At 36.4% G+C, this 21,451-nt stretch overlaps 1 protein-coding gene across 1 annotated transcript; it reads right to left on the reverse strand.

Moving 5' to 3' along the window:
• Positions 1 to 13,681: 13,681 nt before the first annotated feature.
• On the reverse strand, positions 13,682 to 21,058 carry LOC137399461 (transmembrane emp24 domain-containing protein 7-like). The gene is made up of 3 exons (XM_068085590.1): positions 20,867 to 21,058; positions 20,495 to 20,740; positions 13,682 to 14,411 (listed from the first exon to the last, which is right to left on the reverse strand). The coding sequence occupies exons 1-3, from the start codon at positions 21,002 to 21,004 to the stop codon at positions 14,184 to 14,186; spliced, it is 612 nt and encodes a 203-aa protein (XP_067941691.1). The 5' UTR covers positions 21,005 to 21,058; the 3' UTR covers positions 13,682 to 14,183.
• Between the last annotated feature and the right edge of the window lie 393 nt (positions 21,059 to 21,451).

The raw sequence follows: 21,451 nt of genomic DNA on the forward strand, positions 1-21,451 counted from the left end.
ATTTTTCACTCTTGCTTATGGAGTTGGGAAAACCCAAATCTCAATCCTAAACTAGTAGCATTCTCTCTGAACTGTACACAAAACTTGCAAAGCAGCTGTTACATCATTTGTTTAGCCTGCGCAAACCTATCACTCAGCTTAGAAGTGAACTGTGATGCTATTCCCACCACCCTTACTGCACAGCATGCTTCCGATTTAGACTTTGGTCCTGTCAGTTTTAATCTCACATCAGCGGAAAAACAAAAACATCTCACTTTCGAGGTACTACTGGTTAGTAAGCTCAGAGGCTATGAGTGGATAACTCTTCTTGGTAAGTTTACAGCTATCTGATTGGCCAACCCTGCGTCTCTAGCGGTTACACTGAGTTTTGTTCTTGTTACCAATGTTCAAATCAATTATAAAGGATTATAATATTTATTAATTAAATTTATAATTATTAATAATTATATTAGTCGCATTCCCGCGAACGCTTGTTTGTCTTTGTTTTATTGTGCTATGTATGTAGTGACAATAGTTCCTCAACTTCCTGTCCTGTTTTGGTTATTTTTTCACATCAAGTGCTCTGGTTTGTAGAAGGTACTTCACTAACAATATATAATGTCGTAACAGATCATGACATTTTCGCTCGACTTCAGGAGTGTCTCCTTTGTATTTAAAGCAGTTAAGCCTAGCTTAATTATAATGAATTTGCTGACCTACAACTCGCATAGGTTTGTGATGAAAATATAAAATGTTGTCTTTGCTCAGCATGTTGGTAGAGAAGTACCAGTAGTGCTTCTGGCTAATCAGAGTTCTGCTAGATGGAGTTATGGTACCCATTTTAGGTTACTACAAATGTGATGACCTTGACCTCTAAACCAGTGTCTATTAATCGATCTATGTACTACGCTGTTATGTTAAGTGTTAGTTAACATTAATTGTAGCTAACAAAGTAACATGCTTTTACCAGCGTGTTAAACTAATTTAACGAACTAACTCGTTTAGAACAGTGTCTTTTTATGAATCAGGACCATAACCACGGTGGAATTTTTATATGTTTTCAGGAACTTGCTTTCATGCATCCAAATTGTAAAAACTTGACCATTTCACTTTACCAGCAAAATTATATCAACAAATGTTTAGTATTCAGTACAACAGCATGAGACCAGCAGTGGTTTGTTGGTCTCGAACCTCTGACCTGCAAACAGGGGTTTTATTTCCAAAATAGGCCACTAGTTGCGACAGAAATGGCCACTAGTTGCGACAAAAAAGACATTTAACTTTAAATTGCTCTCCGCATCTTCATGTTTTTAATCATCGAGGTTCCTTTGCCACTGGACTCGGATATTCCTAGCTAAGAGCTTCAGATGCACTACATCTGCTTACAGTAATAATGCTAAGCAGGCATATTCTATCTCCATGTGATTACACACACAACATCCCTGTTGTACGTGTAATGCATCTGAACCTATGTCTATGCTGTAGATCCGGAGGTGAAGGCAAGTTGTCTGATTAGACCTGAGGAGTTTCAAGTTGGTACCGTTGTTCATAGTGAAGTGTGCCAAGGTCCTTTTCAAGAATTACTGAAAAAGTACTTACAAATCTGACTTTAACTCTACATTTGCTTACCATATGAATTGCAATAATTATGAGTAAAAATTGCCAGCAACAATAAAACTAGATTGAAGATGAACTTTCTGTAGATTTTATCAAATGGTATTAGTATTTTTCTATCACTTGCTTTTGCAAATTGTTTTTGATGTTTGAGGTGATGTGATTGACAGAAAGTTTCAAGATTAAAATCAATGAAACTTGATCATGATTACAACATTCTGAATTTTCTTTTAGTTATAATTTTTTAATGGATTGTTCAACAATTTTGTAGGCCACGGCTGCTTGTAAGCTTTAATGATGACATGAGCGGAGGGGAAGCAACTCTAAGAGTAATTATAGAAGTATATGACTCCAATCGATATGCTGCGCAGTTATCTTCAGGGGCGTCTAAACCTGCACAGTGTCCGATGGTTGAGTGGGTGATTGCTCGTAGGTTTCCTACTAACTTTATGCATTCAGGGGAGTCTCTTCTCCACTACAAGACTTTCAAATCATATTTATACGTACATAGATTTAGACAAATTTTTAACACGCAAGAATCCATAGATATCCGGCTTTAGTTGCACTGTAATACCTTGAGGTTCAAAGAACCAGGTTCTAGGACCCGAGCTCGTGTGTCAATTCATTCATATCTCAAATCAATCTTTCCTGCATAAAATAACTAAATACAACTCAATCCGTTTCCCCTCCTGCAAAAAACTCCTAAAAACAGGGTATTACAATGAAAAAACATGTTTTTAATTGTTCTGATTCACCACCTACGCTCATAAATTAACGAATTAAAGTAACGAATACCAATTTAGTGGTTATGCTCTGCAATAAAATGTGGCCTTGTGTACATACATCACTGCATGGAGTTCTTACCTTTGAGACAGATAGTAGCCGCTACTGAAGGTGTGGGCAGACAAATAGGGAGAGAGAAATTAAATTTAACTTTAAATAAAATTTTGCTTAATATACACACACTTAATAACAGGTTTTACTTTTATGTTACACCACCTAACTTCTTTTACCCTTGCATATGTTCTATAAAATATACACTTTATCGTTCGCATTTACTTATTACATCATATCCATATCTGTAGATTTGTCCATATGCAATCATTCTAATTTATGCCTCTTCTGCGTGCGTATTTCATATTTTCGATCCTCTGCATAAATACAGTTGGTAGGACATATGAAGGACGCAGCAATGACTAGTGGCGACAATGTAGACAGTAACATATTCTACGTAGTTTACTGACGGGTCAAGGTTTTTATATTCCAAGTAAGGGCTGGTAAAATCACATCTGTAAATCTAATCAGGTTGACACGACCACTCAAAGCCCACGCATCTGACCTACAGGTAGTTGAGGCAGGTTTGTCGGGGGCAGCTATAAACTTAAGTCGGGCTATCACCTTACTTGGGTTCTTACTGATTACCTTACTCGGGTTCTTGCCAGCGTTGAAACACCTGGTTTTATATAAGAGCTACAACGATTTGGACTAAACTCGTTTGGACCTGACCGTCCTGGATGTAGTATCGTATTAAAATCAGGGTTCACTGTGTCCGCATTCTTGGTACGATGTGGAAAGATTATTAATATCGTATCAGTAAAAAAGTTTAATCATATGGTTTTTGTCGTTTGAATTTCAAATTATAATGTCTTGTTTTTCTTTTGTGGGTTCATCACATTCCTTGAGCAAGAACCATGACCTCAGCGGCAAGCTAGTTTTTGTACTAGTTATTCACCTCATTACATGATAAATGTCCGCTCATATATTTGACAAAATGTGTGCCTCAAAAAATGCTTCTGTTGGAATCGTTGCTATACTGACACGCTACTGGCGCATTGTTGTTATCATGTTTGCTTTGCCAGGGTACAGCAAAAACCCTTCCTACATCTCACAGCTCGTAGGCTCGGCTACAGGTGGAGTTGTGCTGATGGCGCTTGTCATTGGAGTTCTGGTATTTGTATTTAAATGGAGAGCATCTCATCGGGAAACTCCTTCGCCAATCTCTGCATTAGGTTAGTAGGTAGCTCCATTACTTCCATATCACAGTTCAAATAAATTTTAATGTAAAACTTTGTTTTTCTAGCAGGCCATGGATTAGGCAATAAAACTTGATTTTTTGTTCCTACTTCTCATATCTACTAAAGATTTTATGCCAACTAAGATTTTTACAAGTTTTCTAACTTCGAAATGGTTTGGCATCTATACGATGCAAAACTCTTATGACCCTTAAAATTCTTACGACCCTTGAAATTCGTATGTCTCTTAGACACATCGATTCGTTAATTTTCTTATTGAAGTTTTGAATAACTAGGCTTTTTTATCATTTGCAAATATGAAAAATTTTTCGATTAACACTGATCGCTCATAGCGTTGCGCATAGCCTCATACGATTGAAGTCTGTTTTAATTTTTCTGCAGTTAAGTGTCAAACTTCATAAAACTTGGTGCTAGTACACAATTGGTACATCAGGTTTTCTTGTGATATGCTCATTACACTCTTTTCTACCATCTCAAATGCATCTGTAAATTCTAGTGACGGCGCCCACTAGTAAAGAGGAAAAAAAATCACAGGAGGTAAAGTCGGCAGAAAACACGGAAGCTCCTCTTAGCAAACCGAGAAAGATTGAGGCGATCTATGAAGCAATTCTTTGGTTGAAATACAAAAGAAGACTGCAATGTATGTTGTAAGGTACTGAGCTCACTGTCCTCACCACTCAAACCTTTTTGTTCCAACCAAGATTAGATTCGACAGTTCTACCAAGCTCTGTGTAGTGATCACTTTTTTTCATGTCAAAATTAAGTTTAGATTTGTATCTCCTTGTTTTCCTTCTACGTGACAGTTTGATTCAATCCTGATGACTGCAAATTTCCTCTGCTGGTCTGGTAGTACATCATACGAGAAAACCTCAACCTTGGAGGTTAATTGTTGTAATATTATGTTTATAAGTTATATAGGAATACTAGCTGTGCTACCTGGCGTTGCCCGGGTAATAAAAAATTCTTTGGTCAGAAAATTCATTTGTATTTAACATATAACAACATTTGCCATTCTAACTTTCAAACTACATATTATGAGAAAAGTATTTTGTGTAATTGAAATAAATTAAGAGAAAATAAAAACAACTTTAAAGGTTTTCAAACTTTGTCAAACAACTATAACCTTCAAACTTTGTATCATGAGGAAAATGTTTCGTGCAGGTCAGCTAAATTAAAAAATTTAAATTACTATAAAAGGGTTTAGATGTAAATGAGAAATAATTAGCAAGTAATAGCTAAATGAAGTCTGTTTTGCTACGATTACAATAAGAAATGATTCGGTAATGATACATTTAATACGAACTGAGAAAACAAAATAAAAATCCTGATTATGTAGAATTAATAATAACAATTCTTGCATAGAAGTGTGCGTGTATATAAAAAAGGTTATTGTTCCACCAGAAGTTATCCATCAAAACTTTCAATACGACGATATGGAGACAATATAATTGTCCGCGAAAGAAGAATTGGCATTGACCCAAGATATAGTAATCGAACCTTACGAAAAATGTTTCTTAACTGGGGCATCGTAATGCGTGGCTGCATTGGTAAAATAATCAGCCTGCGCTATAGCTGGAATGACAGATCCACAGACATACTTGGAGAAATATATATATAGATATATGTATATATACATGTAAGTGCACTATCTATATATATCTCAGTGTTTGTCATTGGGATGTCCAGTTATAACGATGAAGTTTTAAAAATGAAATATTCACTTTGCACTGGATTCTAACTCAGAACTTCCAGGTTTGCAGAAAGATCCACTAGACTTCCTGTCTGTAACAGTGAATAATTGTGCGCATACCTATGCAGCACTTGTGAAAATACTAGCATAACTGATGCGTAACTTCACGACGCATCGTAATATCAAACTAGCTTCACAGTTCTTATTATAGTGGAGACTAGCTTAAGTTACTAGCTTAAGTTACTAGCTTAAGTTACTAGCTTAAGTTACTAGCTTAAGTTACTAGCTTAAGTTACTAGCTTAAGTTACTAGCTTAAGTTACTAGCTTAAGTTACTAGCTTAAGTTACTAGCTTAAGTTACTAGCTTAAGTTACTAGCTTAAGTTACTAGCTTAAGTTACTAGCTTAAGTTACTAGCTTAAGTTACTAGCTTAAGTTACTAGCTTAAGTTACTAGCTTAAGTTACTAGCTTAAGTTACTAGCTTAAGTTACTAGCTTAAGTTACTAGCTTAAGTTACTAGCTTAAGTTACTCAACTTCTTTTGGGTGGTTAATTTTTTATTACATGTGCAACATTGGGCCTTCAGCTAGTATATATATTACTTATATAAAAGTAGATATATGATTTATATGTCGAAACCTTCACGTTTTGGAGCAAATATACTTTTAAAAACTTTTCACATTTTGTGTAATTTCTTCAGATCACCAAAAACAGTAGTAAATATTCAATAATAAACATATAATATAAAACTGTTAAAGAAATTTTAAAATGAAAAACTTAAATTATGTACAAAAAGCTAAATTTTATAAAGTTATATGCAGTAAAGAGATTCTTCCGTTATTTTGTTTTTGAACATTGTGAAGAAAATTTTAGTGTGTGTCGATAAATTTTCCAGGATAGAGATTTATGGAAGTACAGTAAACCACTTAGTTTATTTTAACTCACGCTGTGTATTATTTATTAATTAAAGGTATACCACGCGTATACCTTTATTTGTATACGCATGGTTTTATTGGTTCTATATTATATATTATTTGTATACGCATGGTTTTATTGGTTCTATAATATATTATATATTATTTATATATGCATGTTTTTTTTTGTTCTATATTTGATTATATATTATTTGTATATGCATGGTTTTATCAGTTCTATATTATATTATTTATATACGCATGGTTTTATCGGCTCTATATTATTTATATACGCATGGTTTTATTGGTTCTATATTATATTATATATTATTTGTATACGCATGGTTTTATTGGTTCTATATTATATATATATATTATTTGTAAATGCGTGGTTTTATTGGCTCTATATTATATATATATTATTTGTATACGCATGGTTTTATTGGCTCTATATTATATTATATATATATTATTTGTAAACGCGTGGTTTTATCAGCTCTATATTATATTTTCAATTTCTACCAACATTTCAACTTACCTACAAGGTGTAGGTTTCATCTAATTTTAGATGTCAAATGTTGAAAGTCACTGACATACCTACATCAAGACAAATATTTGCATACTTATACGTAATGCATTAAAATACTCGTATGTAGAGCATTGGTTGAGGTTTCACGATATAAGTCTATGTAAATAAAGCTATTTCTTTCAATTCACATAATTTGCATTACTATCTTTGTTTTTGTCTCATGGTTTAATTTAGACGGCATCAATAAAGTTACTCTCTACGTGTATCTATTTACGAAAAACCTAAAGTTTTTGACAAGTAGTCTTTCAGGTGAAATTAAAAGTATGAGATTTTGCATGTGTTGGTTTTCTAGTATTGAAACAAGTGTGATTACAGCACAAGAATTGAACAGTTGTAAATTTTGCTCGCTTTTCAAATATTTCACTAAAGATATAGCTCACAGTAGTAGTCAGTCACCCACGACTCCTAGCCAGCTACTGGCTAGTTTAGGGAACCATGAGGTTATTTCGCTGCAAAGCAGCGAGTTTCGCTCAAGCCTCACTAGTTGGTGTATTCAAAGGATGCAAGGCGAAATTCACAAGTTACACTTATATATTGCAGTTTAAACCTCTGCTGAAGCTTATCATGGTATTGTATTTTTAAATGCTACTAAACCAGCATTTGCAAAACTCACCTTTAAATTCATCAGAAACATGACCTGAAACCTAATCATTCAGGGCAGCAAAATGAGCGAGCTTATGAGTTACACTTTACCAATGCATCAATCGATGCAAGTATGCTTGTGGTCACCTGTCTGTCAGCTTCATGAATTCAGCACTACACATATTATCCGTGTGAACCAGCAGACTCAAGAGACCATCATCACATAATCAGGGCATTATAAGTTTCTCAGTGACTGTCATATTTCTCATTCGAGGGTGGTACTGACATTCTAAAATAATAGGAGAGCAGCATTGTTGCCTGAGAGGCCCTTTTCAACGGCGTGTGGTTCCAATGCATTCTTAACTTGTATGAACATTGTATCACATACAAGCTTGATCAGCTTGCTTCTGGTATCACCAAGTCTCAATAGAATCACAAGGACATTCCCACCATCTTGGTTGGCAAGGAGTAGCAAGTGCTATACATTTACCAAGGGTCTTTTAAGCTGTTAGTTTTGTTCTTTATTTTTGTTATGTATTCTTTATTTTTTGTTGTTTTTTGGTTTGTTCTTTTTTGCATATGGTTGGCTTTCTTCTCGCGTGTCGATTACTGCATTGGTATTAATGAGTGGTGATTTGTATTTAAAAGTCCAGCAGCTGGAGCTACCTTCTACTTACCTCAGATAGTTTCATTTAGTAAATGGAACTCTGATGCTAGAACAAGACTTGCAAGAAATCTTCTATTCATAACATCAATAAAGATTGGCAGCAGAAATTGAACCACAGCTCTACATCTGCTATGTCATAGGCTCTGCCTTTCTGGGTTAAAATAATCTGATGGTAGCAGTCTTGTTTATTGCTTTCGACAGAGAGCATATTATTACCAGGAAATTTTACACTGAGCTCATTGTTGATTTGGGCATCAGCATGTTTCTCACAGACTTAGATTTTGTGGCACATTCCTTGTACTCTATCATATACACCACACTACTGTTCCATACTGGCAAACCTGGTGGTGTGTTGCTTGTAAAATAGAAACCCATTCTTGGGTGATTAGCTGACAGGCTTATTCGTCTGTCTGCTGAACAAAGGTCGCAACGCTTTTGTTTCATTACCCCAACTGAACAACTGTGCTTACAGCCTTACACATAAACACTAACTATTGTTCTTTTGAATGCTTTTAAAAAGGAGTTTAGCTAGCAACAGATACCACCATAACATCAGTTCCTAAAAAAACTATTGTCTTTGGTATGAGCCACTTTCAATGATCAGACAAGAGCTCAGTGAGTGTCGGGGCGTTTAGCTTCACATTACGGTTCTAAATTTTGTTCTTGGAACATCTTGGGGTACCTTCAAGTTCATCAGGCTCGGCGGTGCTTCCTCTGCTATCACATCGAATGTCTCACAGGTGGTATGAGGTAGTATCTTCACACACACTTGCAGGTCTCTCTGTGTGGCCTCTCTGTGTGGAGCCTATCATAGTTTGATGCAGGGTAATTCTGGTTTATGTGATAGGATCTGCCACATTCAAAGATGGATCAATAAGCAGATTCTCATTATGTCTGCCGTCGTGAGTCGAGTTTAATTGATGCTTGGGTGGATTCATTAACTCACAGAGCAAGTTTTTGCTTGGCTTTGATTTGCGAACCCTTTGACTACAGTTTTGAAATGAAGACTAGGACGGATAACTCTCTCGCTAGGTGAGACAACTCTCATCTTTGGACTCTATCAAGTGATGGTGTGTTCCTTACTACAAACTTTGAAGACTAATAGGGGTTTAAGTCTCCTGGTGTGTGTTTGAAAATTATTTTATAATCATGCGCATAATTGTTGAAGAGTGTCAATCAGTGTATGTCAACCTATTAATCCAGAATTTTATGCGGAAAGTATGAATATTATCAGTGTTTTGAGATATCTGATTAAAACGGGCTTTCTTTAGCAGCTCGGTTGACCATTTTGTCACATGTGCTATTATAACTGACTTTTTGAGGCTCTTTAGAGTTGTCTTCTTTTGTTTCAGTGGCTCAACGACTCGCTAGACGTCTAGAACTTGAATACAACACTAATGTGAAGTCACGAAACGATGTGTTCGCTTCTCATTATAGTTTGGCTTCTTTACAAGGTGTTCTCAGACACTGGATGCTAGTCAGGTAGGTTAGCCATGCCACAATGTGAGTTATCCTCTCAATGTAATCTGCTTTTAACACTTAGTTCGGTTGTATTTTCAGCTTTAGGAAAATTGCTGATGCAAATAAGTAAATTATACAAAGTTTTTCGTCTATTTATGTTTCAATTAAGCAGCACTTGGTGAAAGACCACGGGTAGGGCAGTGCAGCTGTCAGGGCTGATTAAAAGAAACACTTGTTACGTTCAGGGACTGCTGTAGCCTCAACCCACACTATTTAAACAGAGAAATAAATGTACGTCAGTCTATTCACTGTAGAATATTTGGACAAACTAACCCGACAAATACATGTACTAGAAAAAAGCCATTTTAATGTATCTATTAAAATGACAAACTTGTTGATATTTCTGGAGTAAAGAACCCTACTACTGCTCTAACATTATTTGTAAACAATTTTAGCATAACATTTTCAAGGCATAACAACAGCACAAAAAGCATAAAATTAACAAAATTGTCCTCATTAATGTGATTGGGCTAGCAATATTTCATGTAGCGATAACTTCAAATGAATATAGACAACTGTTGCCTTTACAATTATTAGAAGCAGTAAAATTGTTTTGGGTGTTGGAGAAAAATGTTTCTTGCATTTGTCATAGAATACTAGAATATGTTAAGAATTTGTTAGCTTGTACTTTCTCTCACTTTTCACCTGCTCAAGGGGTTCAACACAAGTTTGATATTTGCAGACTGGCAGTGACCGGAAAGGAAGGAAACACAAGACATCCTTCCAGGGATGTTCGGTCAGGGTGAGCTAATCTATAAGTCAAGGCTATATTTTTAATAAAATTTACTTTTTGGTTGTGGCTACGCCTCAGAAATTTGGAGTTCGAATATCATGTTCATGGGCCTCGAACACTCACATTTCAAGGATAATAATCAGTGTCGAATAGCGCAAGTTGAAGAGGTTGCTATAAAGGACTTGTGAAACCAAATATGGTATTATAAACGTGCATAAATTAGTAGGTAATTTATGCACAGTAAACCCGAGCATTCGCAAAGGCTTCAGGTAGTAACATCAATAATATTGAAATTATTTCTATTTATGTGCATCTGAATATTAGCTGGCCACAAGTTATCTGCAGTGTTTTAACCTTCACTTTGCTGCATATTATGTGCACTACCCTAGGACACTTAGATTTCGCTAGTATTTAGTTTCGTGAGTAGCATACAGTGTAAAATTTTGCTGCAACTTAATTTCGCAGCTCTGATAAGTGCGAAAATATGGTGATGTGAAAATAAATGCAGTGGGACAAACATAATTAGATTCCTCAGGTTCGGTTCACCGGTAAGAAAAAAATTTTCAATTTGGGACTAGTTTGTAATTGTGAACCGCAGGTAGAATTGTGTGGCCGAGATCGATAATGCAATTTGATTGCTTGCGGTCATTTGTTTCTTGGATTATCAATGAACAAAGCTATTTAATTCCACGTTTTCGCTCGTTCGTTGTGACAGCTTAGTTTCGCTCATGAAATTTTCGCGAGAGGATGACTCCGCGAAAACTCGAAAGTTAGATGAGGCGAATACATAAGTGTCCTAGGGTATTAATGTAAGTTAGTTTAAACTCACCTAGCTAGACCAAGTTCAGGAGAAACAATCTATTAACATCAGGTTGTTAAGCAGTATTTTATGCAAAATTGCCAAATTTTAGTTCATTTGAAGCATCAGTTTTCATACAACTGGCTAAAATGTCCACACGCATATTTAGCCATGGCTCCAATAACAATGACGGGCTTGATCATTCATTTCTCTTTTCAATTACCATGGTACTGTGGAGTTGTTGGCTATCTTGGTTTTCATCCACTCCCTATAACCATGACTGTACCTGGCAGGTTTCAACGGCGGTTTGCCATAGCCTTCAGTTGGGTGTTTTTTACCAAGACACTGTCTCTAGATTAGCTAACCATTGGCTTGCAGATGAGCCCCTCCACTTTTGGTCAGGTTTTCCTTCTAGTTCTGCAGGGTTGCTGGTCACCCTCCTCATCCATGCTGCAAAGGAGGGAGCCGGTTTGGTCATCAACGATCTACATGTAACTTGTGGTTGTATACCCTTCCTAACATCACCTACGATCCTTATGAGACTCGATCCACTGACCTTTTGATCATAAACCAGCGTCCTAACCACTGAACTACAGTTGCTTCTTTTGGCCAGTCATTTGGTGATGCATAAAAAGTATCGGTGTTATTATTTACAGCAACTGGCTAATGAGTCGATATGTATTTGAATAGAACAACACCTCTAGAACACCCATACATACAACTGATAGTTGAATATCTCACATATCTTATCGAATAAAAATAAACCGTGGTCGAAGGTAACTTCTCTTGTATCTTCTTTGATCTCTACTAATAACATCATCTTACAATGAATCTGTAGATTCCTAAAAGAGTAAAATACTATTTACTTGTATTATGCTAGAATATTATTCTGGGTATGCACGGAAAGTATGTCGGTGAAGGTCAAGTCTTACGCTAGTTCCACTAAACATTTTAAGGGTCTGTGTGAATGTATCACATTCTGCACACACTGAGCAAAAAATCTGTACTCCACAAAACTGGTTCAAGTATTTAAAAACCTAGACTAGGATTTTATGAACAATCACATGCAATTCTTTTTATCATCAAATGACTGATCGAGGAAATACTTGTTTTAAAGCCACTCCCAAATATCCATGTAAATTTCAGTCAGGTATAAGATAACTAATCCTTCCAATGAACTGGAGTTTGCTAGCTCTGCATGAATGGCAATGTTTGTTTAACCACCTGTTGTTAACATAGTGCTGTACGATAACACGATATAATTCAATATGACGATATATTTCAGTGGATGATTTCATATTTGGTCAGTTTTCAAGTCGATATGAATATCGAAGCCAATATTTTATCGAAATATCGGCTGATTTTATTTTGCCAAAATTGAGTTGTCTATTCTTCTTATTGTAAAGAGGGGACAACTCCTGTCTTTTAACCAATATTAGTAAATTTTTATATCCTCTCATATCGTTAATATTGAAGTCTAACACTACATATCGAGAGAAGGCAACTCCAATGTTCGATATTTTTCGATGTATTTTGAGACCAAATAATCGAATGTACATGCAAAGATATCGTGCAGCACTATGTTAACATATTGTTTACTTGAAAATGGCCTAACAGAACTTTTAAAGCAAGCTTGTGATTCATTGATTTTATTGGACAGGAGCGTTGTAACGCAATCACTGTATGAGCCACACATGATGTCTAGGATGATGACAAGCCTGTACGGCATCCCTGAGAATGCACCCAGCGTAGCTCCATCATCCAGAGCACCTCAGCGCATTATGTTTTCTTGATACAAGATCTGTCTGGTGGTACAAGTTATAGATTGTGAAAAGGTTAACAGGTCTCTGCATTCATTTGCCTTGCCAATTATCTAATAAACATACATTATGACAGCCATTTGCAATTTTAATATATAATTATCAATGATGGTGTGTATATATATATTTGTAATAGCTGTAATAGTTATAGCTATTAAAATTTTGGAATAAAGAATCTAACCTCCGGTTCGCCAAATCGACGCCTTACTAATTCAGCCACACCAGCTTGATAAATTTTTTAGGCGATGTATGTAGCTACACTGTATATGGGAGTGAATACGTAACGGCTTTCCGTTACTACGCAGGGTGATAGCGTAACGTCACAAGAAGCTGGTAGCTCTTATAAGTAAGCTTACTCAAACTATCCATTAGTAATGTGCCAGGCTAATAGCAAGTTGCAGGCAACTCTCATTACTTCTCATTGTGTGTAAGCCGATTTCTAATACCCAGGCAACACCGGGTAGCATAGCTAGTTTTCAAAAAATTGTCAATTGTGTGTTTGAAAAAGAGCAATTTGAAAGACAACATCTCGGTGGTTCCTCTAGTTGTGAACAAAGCTTATTCTGTGACATCGAAGGAAGAATGAATGAAAGCTTACAATGCAAACTCAGAAATTATTAGTTGATCGGCAGGTGACCCGCTAGCTCTAATACATCTTACATTGAAGTCAGGGAGACTGGGTGTCACCTCAACTGTCAGGTTAGATCGACATGTAATCGTAATAGGATTCTAGGCAAGGAGTTGTTTCCACTCAACCAGAGCTAGCTTTATTAACTTATCATAAACAATTCAGCCATATCATATATAACACAGCTAAAATAACTGACAAACTTGTAAACCCTAACCAACTTGTAACACAAACAAGAATACAAGACTAGGAACAGCTAAATGACTTCTAGAAATGGTTAAGGATAAATAACTCCTACATTTGAACTATAAATAGAAATGGAGGATGTGCAATAGTTGTGTGGTAATTATGCAACTGTCACCAGTTTCATATATGGATAAATTAAAGAATTAGTAACAAAAAATCAAATTAACTCCGAATAATGGATCCAACTGGGTTTGAACGGATTCATCAGCGACGTAAGTCTATCCCAAAATGTGACCAAATCTTTGTGACCAGAACTGGAACTTAACGTTTTTCAAAAAGTAGAAACCATCTACAAGTGCTAAAGCTAAGCATGGAATGCAACCAATTCAAAAGTAGAGATGTATCTCAATGACCTGGTTGGATAAAAAGTTAAGAAGTTCCCCGATTTCTCTTGTCAGAGAAGAACCTACGAAGAGTAAAGACCTGCACCAATGCAGTTAAGATTACTAGAACTAACTCCACCGCACTTCTGAGCAACACCCTCATGTTGAGTTCCTCCGCGAAAGCTCGACCATGGGACTCCCGAAGTCGATGATGTGTTTGGTAATCTTCAATTTCCTTTAGACTCTCATGTATTGTCACTGCCGAGGTTTCCATCTAAAACAGAAGGTGCATCATCCATAACAACTGATAATGCAAGTTATAAAACTTAAAGGTTGACTTGCAACAAAATTCACATTACAGTTATTTGGTATCAAAAGATTCACCATGTCTTACTCTGCTGTGTTGTAGGCGCAAAATATGTAGAAATGTGATTACAAGCTCAAAAACGAACAGTTAATCGCCGCCATCATGAGACCGCAGTAGATTAGAACCTCTTTCCTAAATGGCTCAATTGGGATGTAGTTGTACAAGATGGCTTCTGTTTACACTTTCACGCAACCTCATTCGTCGAAATATTTTCACAAATATACTTCATGCATTCAATAAAATCATGTCTATTGTTCATTGTTATCATTGTAACGCTATCACTTTCAGCACTGATATCTCAAAATCTACCGTAAAAATTTGTTTAATTTTTTAACCTTAGCTGGAAGAAGTACATACCATTGTCTGATAAACATGACGAGTCTGTTGGTCACCTGTGATAATCGAAAAATGCTGAAAAAATTATTCGCAAAGTATGGGTCACCTGATCAGATTACAGCAAGACGATTAGACCAAGCCGTAACGGAACAGCAAAGTAGCGAGCATCTATATTTGATACGGGGTCTTCGGTAAGACCCGAAGTGTTCGTCATAAACTAGTGCTACAAGAAGTTTCATAATGAGCCTTTCATTGGCCTTTCAATTCACGTGAGAACATTCTGCAACAAAACAATAACCAAATATAATGGCTACGTCAGAGAAATAAACTGATTCCTATCTACGGCGGTTTCGTGATGGCTACGATCAACTGTTCGTTTTTGAGCTTTTAAGAGCTTGTAATCGCATTTCCACATATTTTGCACCTACAACACAGCTGAGTAAGACATGGTGAATCTTTTGACACCAAATAGCTGTAATGTGAATTTTGTTGCAAGTCGACCTTTAAAATTACTATTCAGCTTAAAAAAATTATTTTCTAGTTTCACCGATAAAATAGAATTTTCCAACTCATCCTAAGGCAGTAACATCAACTGAATCTTGTTTTTCATTCGGTTTACCATAGAGCTCATAGAGTTTCATGGAGCTCCAGTGTTTCTTTTAATTTGATTTTGGTAGCTAGAGCTAAATTCGACAGCTATAAATAATCATGGCTAGCGAGCTCTGCCAAACTGAACAAAACATGGAATCCATTCAGCAGAGACATAAAACATTAACATAAAATTATTAACGAAATGCAAATCAAGCTCAGGCTGCACCATGTGGTATATACATAGGAAAGTCAAAAAAATTCGCAAACCAGAGCTATAATTTTTAAAGTATAAAAGGGGCCAATTTTCCAGTTTCAGCATTCAAGGTGCTATTGGATCAGTCGTGATAAATAATGCCAATTATGTGCCTGCGACAAATAGCCACAGTGTATAACACTATTTCTCTTTTTCACCAATGAATAATGCTAGCGGAAGGAACGATGCACTGCATCGTTCCGTGTCATCTATAATACATCTGTCTATCATCCATTCAACAATATATAACCTGTACAAATAAGACTTAAATTATGTTGTATTTTTTATTTGATGGCTGACTAATTTTTCATTATTTGCACCAAATGGCCACTATTCTCAGGCACCATCTTTAAAGGTTGACTTGCAACAAATTTCACATTACCGTTATTTGATCTGAAAAGATTCACCATGTCTTACTCTGTTGTGTTGTAGGTGCAAAATATGTAGAAATGTGATTACAAGCTCGTAAAAGCTCAAAAACGAACAGAAAATCGCAGCCGCACGAGATCGCCGTAGTTTGGATTCTCTTTCCAAAACGGCTCAAATGTGATGTAGTTGTGAGAGAAGGTTTCTGTTTACACTTTCTTGCAACCTTATTCGTCGAAATATTTTCACAAATATACTTCATGCATTCAATAAAACTATGTCTATTGTTCTTACGCGTCTGTCTTATCGTCATTGTAATGCTGTCACTTTTAGCACTGATATCTTATAACTTACCGTAAAAAATCGTGAAACTTTTTAACTTTAGCTCGAAGGAGTAGGGGAGACTGGTGAGGGTTGGGTCAGTGGGGAGGGTTGGGCCAGGGGCTGTTTACAATGAATGAACAACCGCATGGCTTTGTTTACAAAGTATTTTAATAGGTATGATGTCACTTCCTTTCTTCCATGTTGGCCAAGCTTGAATGACAAAGGTAAGCTGTAGAATCAACAAAACTTTAAAATTTCATACTAAAAGTAAATTTAGCAAGTTGAAAAATGTAACAAAATTTCACCAAAAGTTGTATTATTATGTTGTTAACATTCTTATCTGTGGATGCATGTAACTATATTGTATCTTTTCAGATTAAAAAATTAGCCATGCTTTGTTCTGAATTCTCAATATTTCATGTCAAAATTTAAAACTGGAAATGGTGAGAGTTGGGTCATCTGAAATGGGAGAGTTGGGCCATTGGCCCAACCCTTACTTTAGTGGCTTAACTCTCACTTTGCACTTTATAAATTATTTTCTAAGCAACAAACTTTAGTTTTAGATGATTGCTCTTAATTATTTTTTAGTAAATTATGGGCAGACTGTATAAGAGGAAAACCGATAGGGTTGTGGATAAAGAAGGACTATCCAAAGCAGCAGAACAGGTGAAGGATGGTAAAATGTCTGTTCGAGGTGCAGCGGCACACTTTAATGTATCCAGAACAACATTACAGCGGTATATCAATATGACTGCACAAGAACGCTTGACCAGTTGGGCTACCAACAATGCCGGAATCTCAATCTCACTATTCCCCCATTCATGGAGAAAGCTCTAGCTGACCACATAAGAGACTTGGACAATAGGTACCATGGTCTCACTCCTAGTAAGTGTAGAGCACTAGCCTACGAGTTTGCTATGCATAACAACATTAGTATGCCTGAATCTTGGACAACAAATTGATCTGCTGGTAAGATTATCTTGCTGATATTTAGTAAATTTGATAAAAAATCAATTTCATTTCTTATCTCTCTACATAAATTTCTTTATTACATTTTCTAATAAATGAAACTAAATTTTTGATTGGACTGATTAAACAGAGCATTGTCATACTAGCTATAGTCTACATGAAACTATTGTAGGACAAGCATGGTTTAAAGGATTTCAGGAGCGACATCGACTGTCATGCCGCAAACCTGAGGCTACCTCAATGGCCAGATCAACCGCTTTTAATAGAGTTACAGTTGGAGAGTTCTATTCTAACCTCACAAATGTCTGTAAAAGGTAATAGACCTAATATACTATAATCTTTATTTATCGTAGTTTATTTTACATAGGTTGCAAGTAATCTCATAAATATTCAAGCGATTAAATTAAAGAGATTTTACAGCATCAACTGTCCAGCTTCTGTTTTGTGACAATTAACCTGGTGAACTGAAGGTCTTTATCTTCTTTGCTATGTGTGTCGTTGTAGATTCAACTTTTCCCCACAAGACATATATAATATTAATGAAACTGGCTTTACAACTGTCCAGGCTCCATCTACAGTAGTTAGTCAGGTTGGAAAGAAGCAAGTTGGTGCTATAACTTCTGGAGGGAGAGGACAGTTAGTAACAGTTGTATGTGCAATCAATGCTGGCGGCTCTGCTATTCCTCCATTTTATGTATTTCCTCGGGTAAAAGTCAACCCAGCCTTTCTCAATGGAGCTTTTCCTGGATCAGAAGCTGCAGCTGCCAAATCTGGTTGGATGAACAGCGATATATTCTCCGAGCAATACTTACCTTTCTTCATACGCCAAACCAGATGCTCCAAAGACCGCCCAATCCTTCTCATTATGGACAATCACGAATCTCATGTCTCGCTACAAGCAATAAACACAGCCAAGGAAAATGGTATTGTTATACTAACGTTACCTCCGCACACATCTCACCGCCTACAGCCTTTAGACCGAGCTGTGTATGGACCTATGAAACGGTGCTACAACAAAGCCTGTGATGATTGGCTGCGGAACCATCCTGGGCGTCAGATCTCCATATACGAAATAGCCGAATTAACAGCAAGAGCTCACACTGTGGCTGTCACACCAGCAAACATAAGGTCTGGATTTCATGCAACCGGAATTTCTCCTCTCAACAGTGACATATTTCCAGATGATGCTTACCTGCCTTCAGATGTCACAGATCGCCCGCTCTACCAACCCGTAGGGCTCCCTGAACAGTTGCTAGAAGTGCCTGCTCAGATACCAACGCCCACACAAGCCCCACCTAATATACCCATAAGGTCTCCTGATCAATTGCCAGTACTGGTTGAGCAGCCAACCCCAACCAGAGATCATGTACCAGAAAATATCAAGGTAACACCCCAGAGTTTGATGCCTGTTCCTAAAGCACCAGCACGCAAAACAAAAACTTCAAGGAAGCGCCGGAAAACCGCCATTTTAACAGATACTCCAGAAAAGAACCTGATTGCGGCTGAGAGCAGGCAAAGAGAGTTAAAGAAAAAACCTGCCAAACGATGTAAAAAGAAACAGCAGATAATTGAGTCGGAGACTTCCGAAAGTGAATTGTCAACCATTTTGACAGATTCTGAGGAGTATTCAGAAGAAGAGAATGCTAGGTCAACTGTAGTCAATGAGAAAACTCTGTAGGTTGGAGAGCATGTCCTGGTTAGGTATGAGACACAACGGAAAACAGAATTGTTCTACATTGGTGTTGTAGAAAAAATTGAAGATCGTTATATAACTGTTAACTTCATGAGAAGGAAACCAGGTAGCACAGCCCAGTTCATTTACCCGACTGTTGAAGACCGTGACAACAAAGTAACGGCTGATGCAGTGGTGCTCCTCCTAGGCATGCCGACGAGTGTCGGAGGGTCAAGCAGATGTGTGCAGGCCGTAATATTTGACATTGACTTGAGCATTTATCATGTACAATAAATAAATATATGCTTTATGGAAATTTTGTCTTGTTGCATTCACTTTTTAGATGGCAAGTGATTTAAACTTAAAATCTTACTAGTATTTACAGTGTGGCCCAACTCTCCCGAAAGCTGGCCCAACACTCACCAACACGAGGGAGAGTTGGACTGTTTCAATTAATTTGCGTAAAGTTAAATTTTTCAAAATTTTAATCTTTTCTGCAACTATATTTGGTTAAATTATGTGCAGCACGCCTTAATCTACCCTAAGACAAGATATTATTGTTGTAATAGATTTTGCTTTGATACTGTTGTCAAAAAACTGTAACGTGGCCCAACCCTCACCAGTCTCCCCTACATATTATAGTCTGATAATCATGACGAGCCTGTTGGTCACCTGTGATAATCGAAAAGTGCTGCAAAAATTATTTTCGAAGTATTGGGTCACATGATCAGATTACGACTTGACGACTGAATAATGCCGAAACAAAATTGTAAAGTAGCGAGCGTCTATATTTGATACGGGGTCTTCGAAAAAACCATGAAAATTTGTTTAAAATGGTCATAAAAGTTTGTCATAAAATAGTACTACAACAAGTTTTATATTGAACTTTTTATTGGCCTTTCAATTCACGTGAGAACATATGTGACAAGATGATAACCAAATTTCGTGGTTACGTCATCGAAATAAAGAGATTCCAATCTACGGCAGCTTTTCGTTTTTGAGCTTTTAAGAGCTTGTAACCATATTTCCAAATATTTGGCACTTACAACACAACAGAGTAAGACGTGGTGAATCTTTTGATACCAAATAACTGTAATGTGAATTTTGTTGCAAGTCAACCTTTAAGATAAATAAAGATTGGGAAAAATGGTGTCTTATGGGTGAAGAACAACCTTGTTTTGTCTATGTATTGTCCCAACTCACGGCCTAAATGCTTTAAGTATTGGAATTGGATCAACTGCAGACAATGAAAGAATGAATAACAAAATAATAATAAGAAGTGGATGGTTTCGTGTCAACAAATTTGATTGCGAACTTTTTACATTGATTGCATTCTACTTTGGTTACAGCTCGAAACAAAAGCTAGATACTCTGTTCTAGAATTTAAGCAGTTGTAAAACTTTCTCCAAGTTTTTTCAATGAAACCATTTGGCATAATTTTTAAAATACTTAAAAGCATTGTTGACCGCAATAACTTACTAATGTCATGGCAGAAACTTGCTCCATTCCGGGACGCAAGGGCTTCTCTTCGCCAACTTGAAAGTCAAAGTACACAACTTTATGAGTAAAAGTTGAAAACTCGTTGCTGAAGCAGATCTCATATTCTCCTTTGGCGTCTGTGGTCCATGTGAATGAATCAAACTGTTTCTTGATGTCTTTGTATAAGGACTTTCCAGAAGGGGATTTTATCTCTAGATCACAGTCATAATTACCTCCTTCGACGACCTACACCAAATCCATATAAAAAATATATGAATTGTAAATCCTCAAAAAACGAGTTTTTGTAATGCAAGTTCATATACAAACGACTACCAACTTTGATGTAATCGTTATGGGTGTTTCCTGCCTAACCTGAAATTCCACAGTTGTTTTCTGCCCTTTATCGATTTCTTCATAGAAGCACATCCTTTCATTGTCTGGTAACTCAAATGTAAGCTCTTCAGCCAAAATGAACGAAATGCAGCAACTCAACAAGCCTAATAGCAACATATTAATTTTAAAACCTGTAACGCCAAAAACTCCAACATTACCGGAAACGTAAACAACCTCTTAATTAAACGAATATCAAACGATGATAGAACATAAATCAAGTTTTTTTTCTAATGTGTATTATTTTTTAACAAAACTAATGTAAAACAACAAGTAAAATTAACAAATAAACATACCCTGCTATTAAATTGTAAACATTAAAAGCTAAAAATTGGTACATTAATTTGACATGGGTAAATAACTTCTGAAAAAATGCTGCGTTGCCAAATTCAGATTTATGTAGAGCGTTCAACTCCAACTAAATTGTAAGAGATGCACGAACAAAGCAACTTACATGATTGTACAAACTAATTGGCAAAAAATATATCTGATAAATTAGCAACAATGCATTATATGGGTGATTTAGTGTATGTATGTCCTTAGACTGCAATAGAGCTTGCAGATTGT

This window comes from Watersipora subatra, chromosome 7 (genome assembly GCF_963576615.1).
Source record: "Watersipora subatra chromosome 7, tzWatSuba1.1, whole genome shotgun sequence".
NCBI lineage: Eukaryota > Metazoa > Bryozoa > Gymnolaemata > Cheilostomatida > Watersiporidae > Watersipora > Watersipora subatra.

Excerpts from the sequence above, each read along its gene's own strand:
- LOC137399461 (XM_068085590.1), bottom strand. The coding sequence starts at position 21,004 with ATGTTGCTATTAGGCTTGTTGAGTTGCTGCATTTCGTTCATTTTGGCT. Across the intron at positions 20,741-20,866 it reads AAACAACTGTGGAATTTCAG|GTCGTCGAAGGAGGTAATTA; the intron begins GTTAGGCAGGAA and ends GATTTGGTGTAG. Across the intron at positions 14,412-20,494 it reads AAGTTTCTGCCATGACATTA|ATGGAAACCTCGGCAGTGAC; the intron begins GTAAGTTATTGC and ends CTTCTGTTTTAG.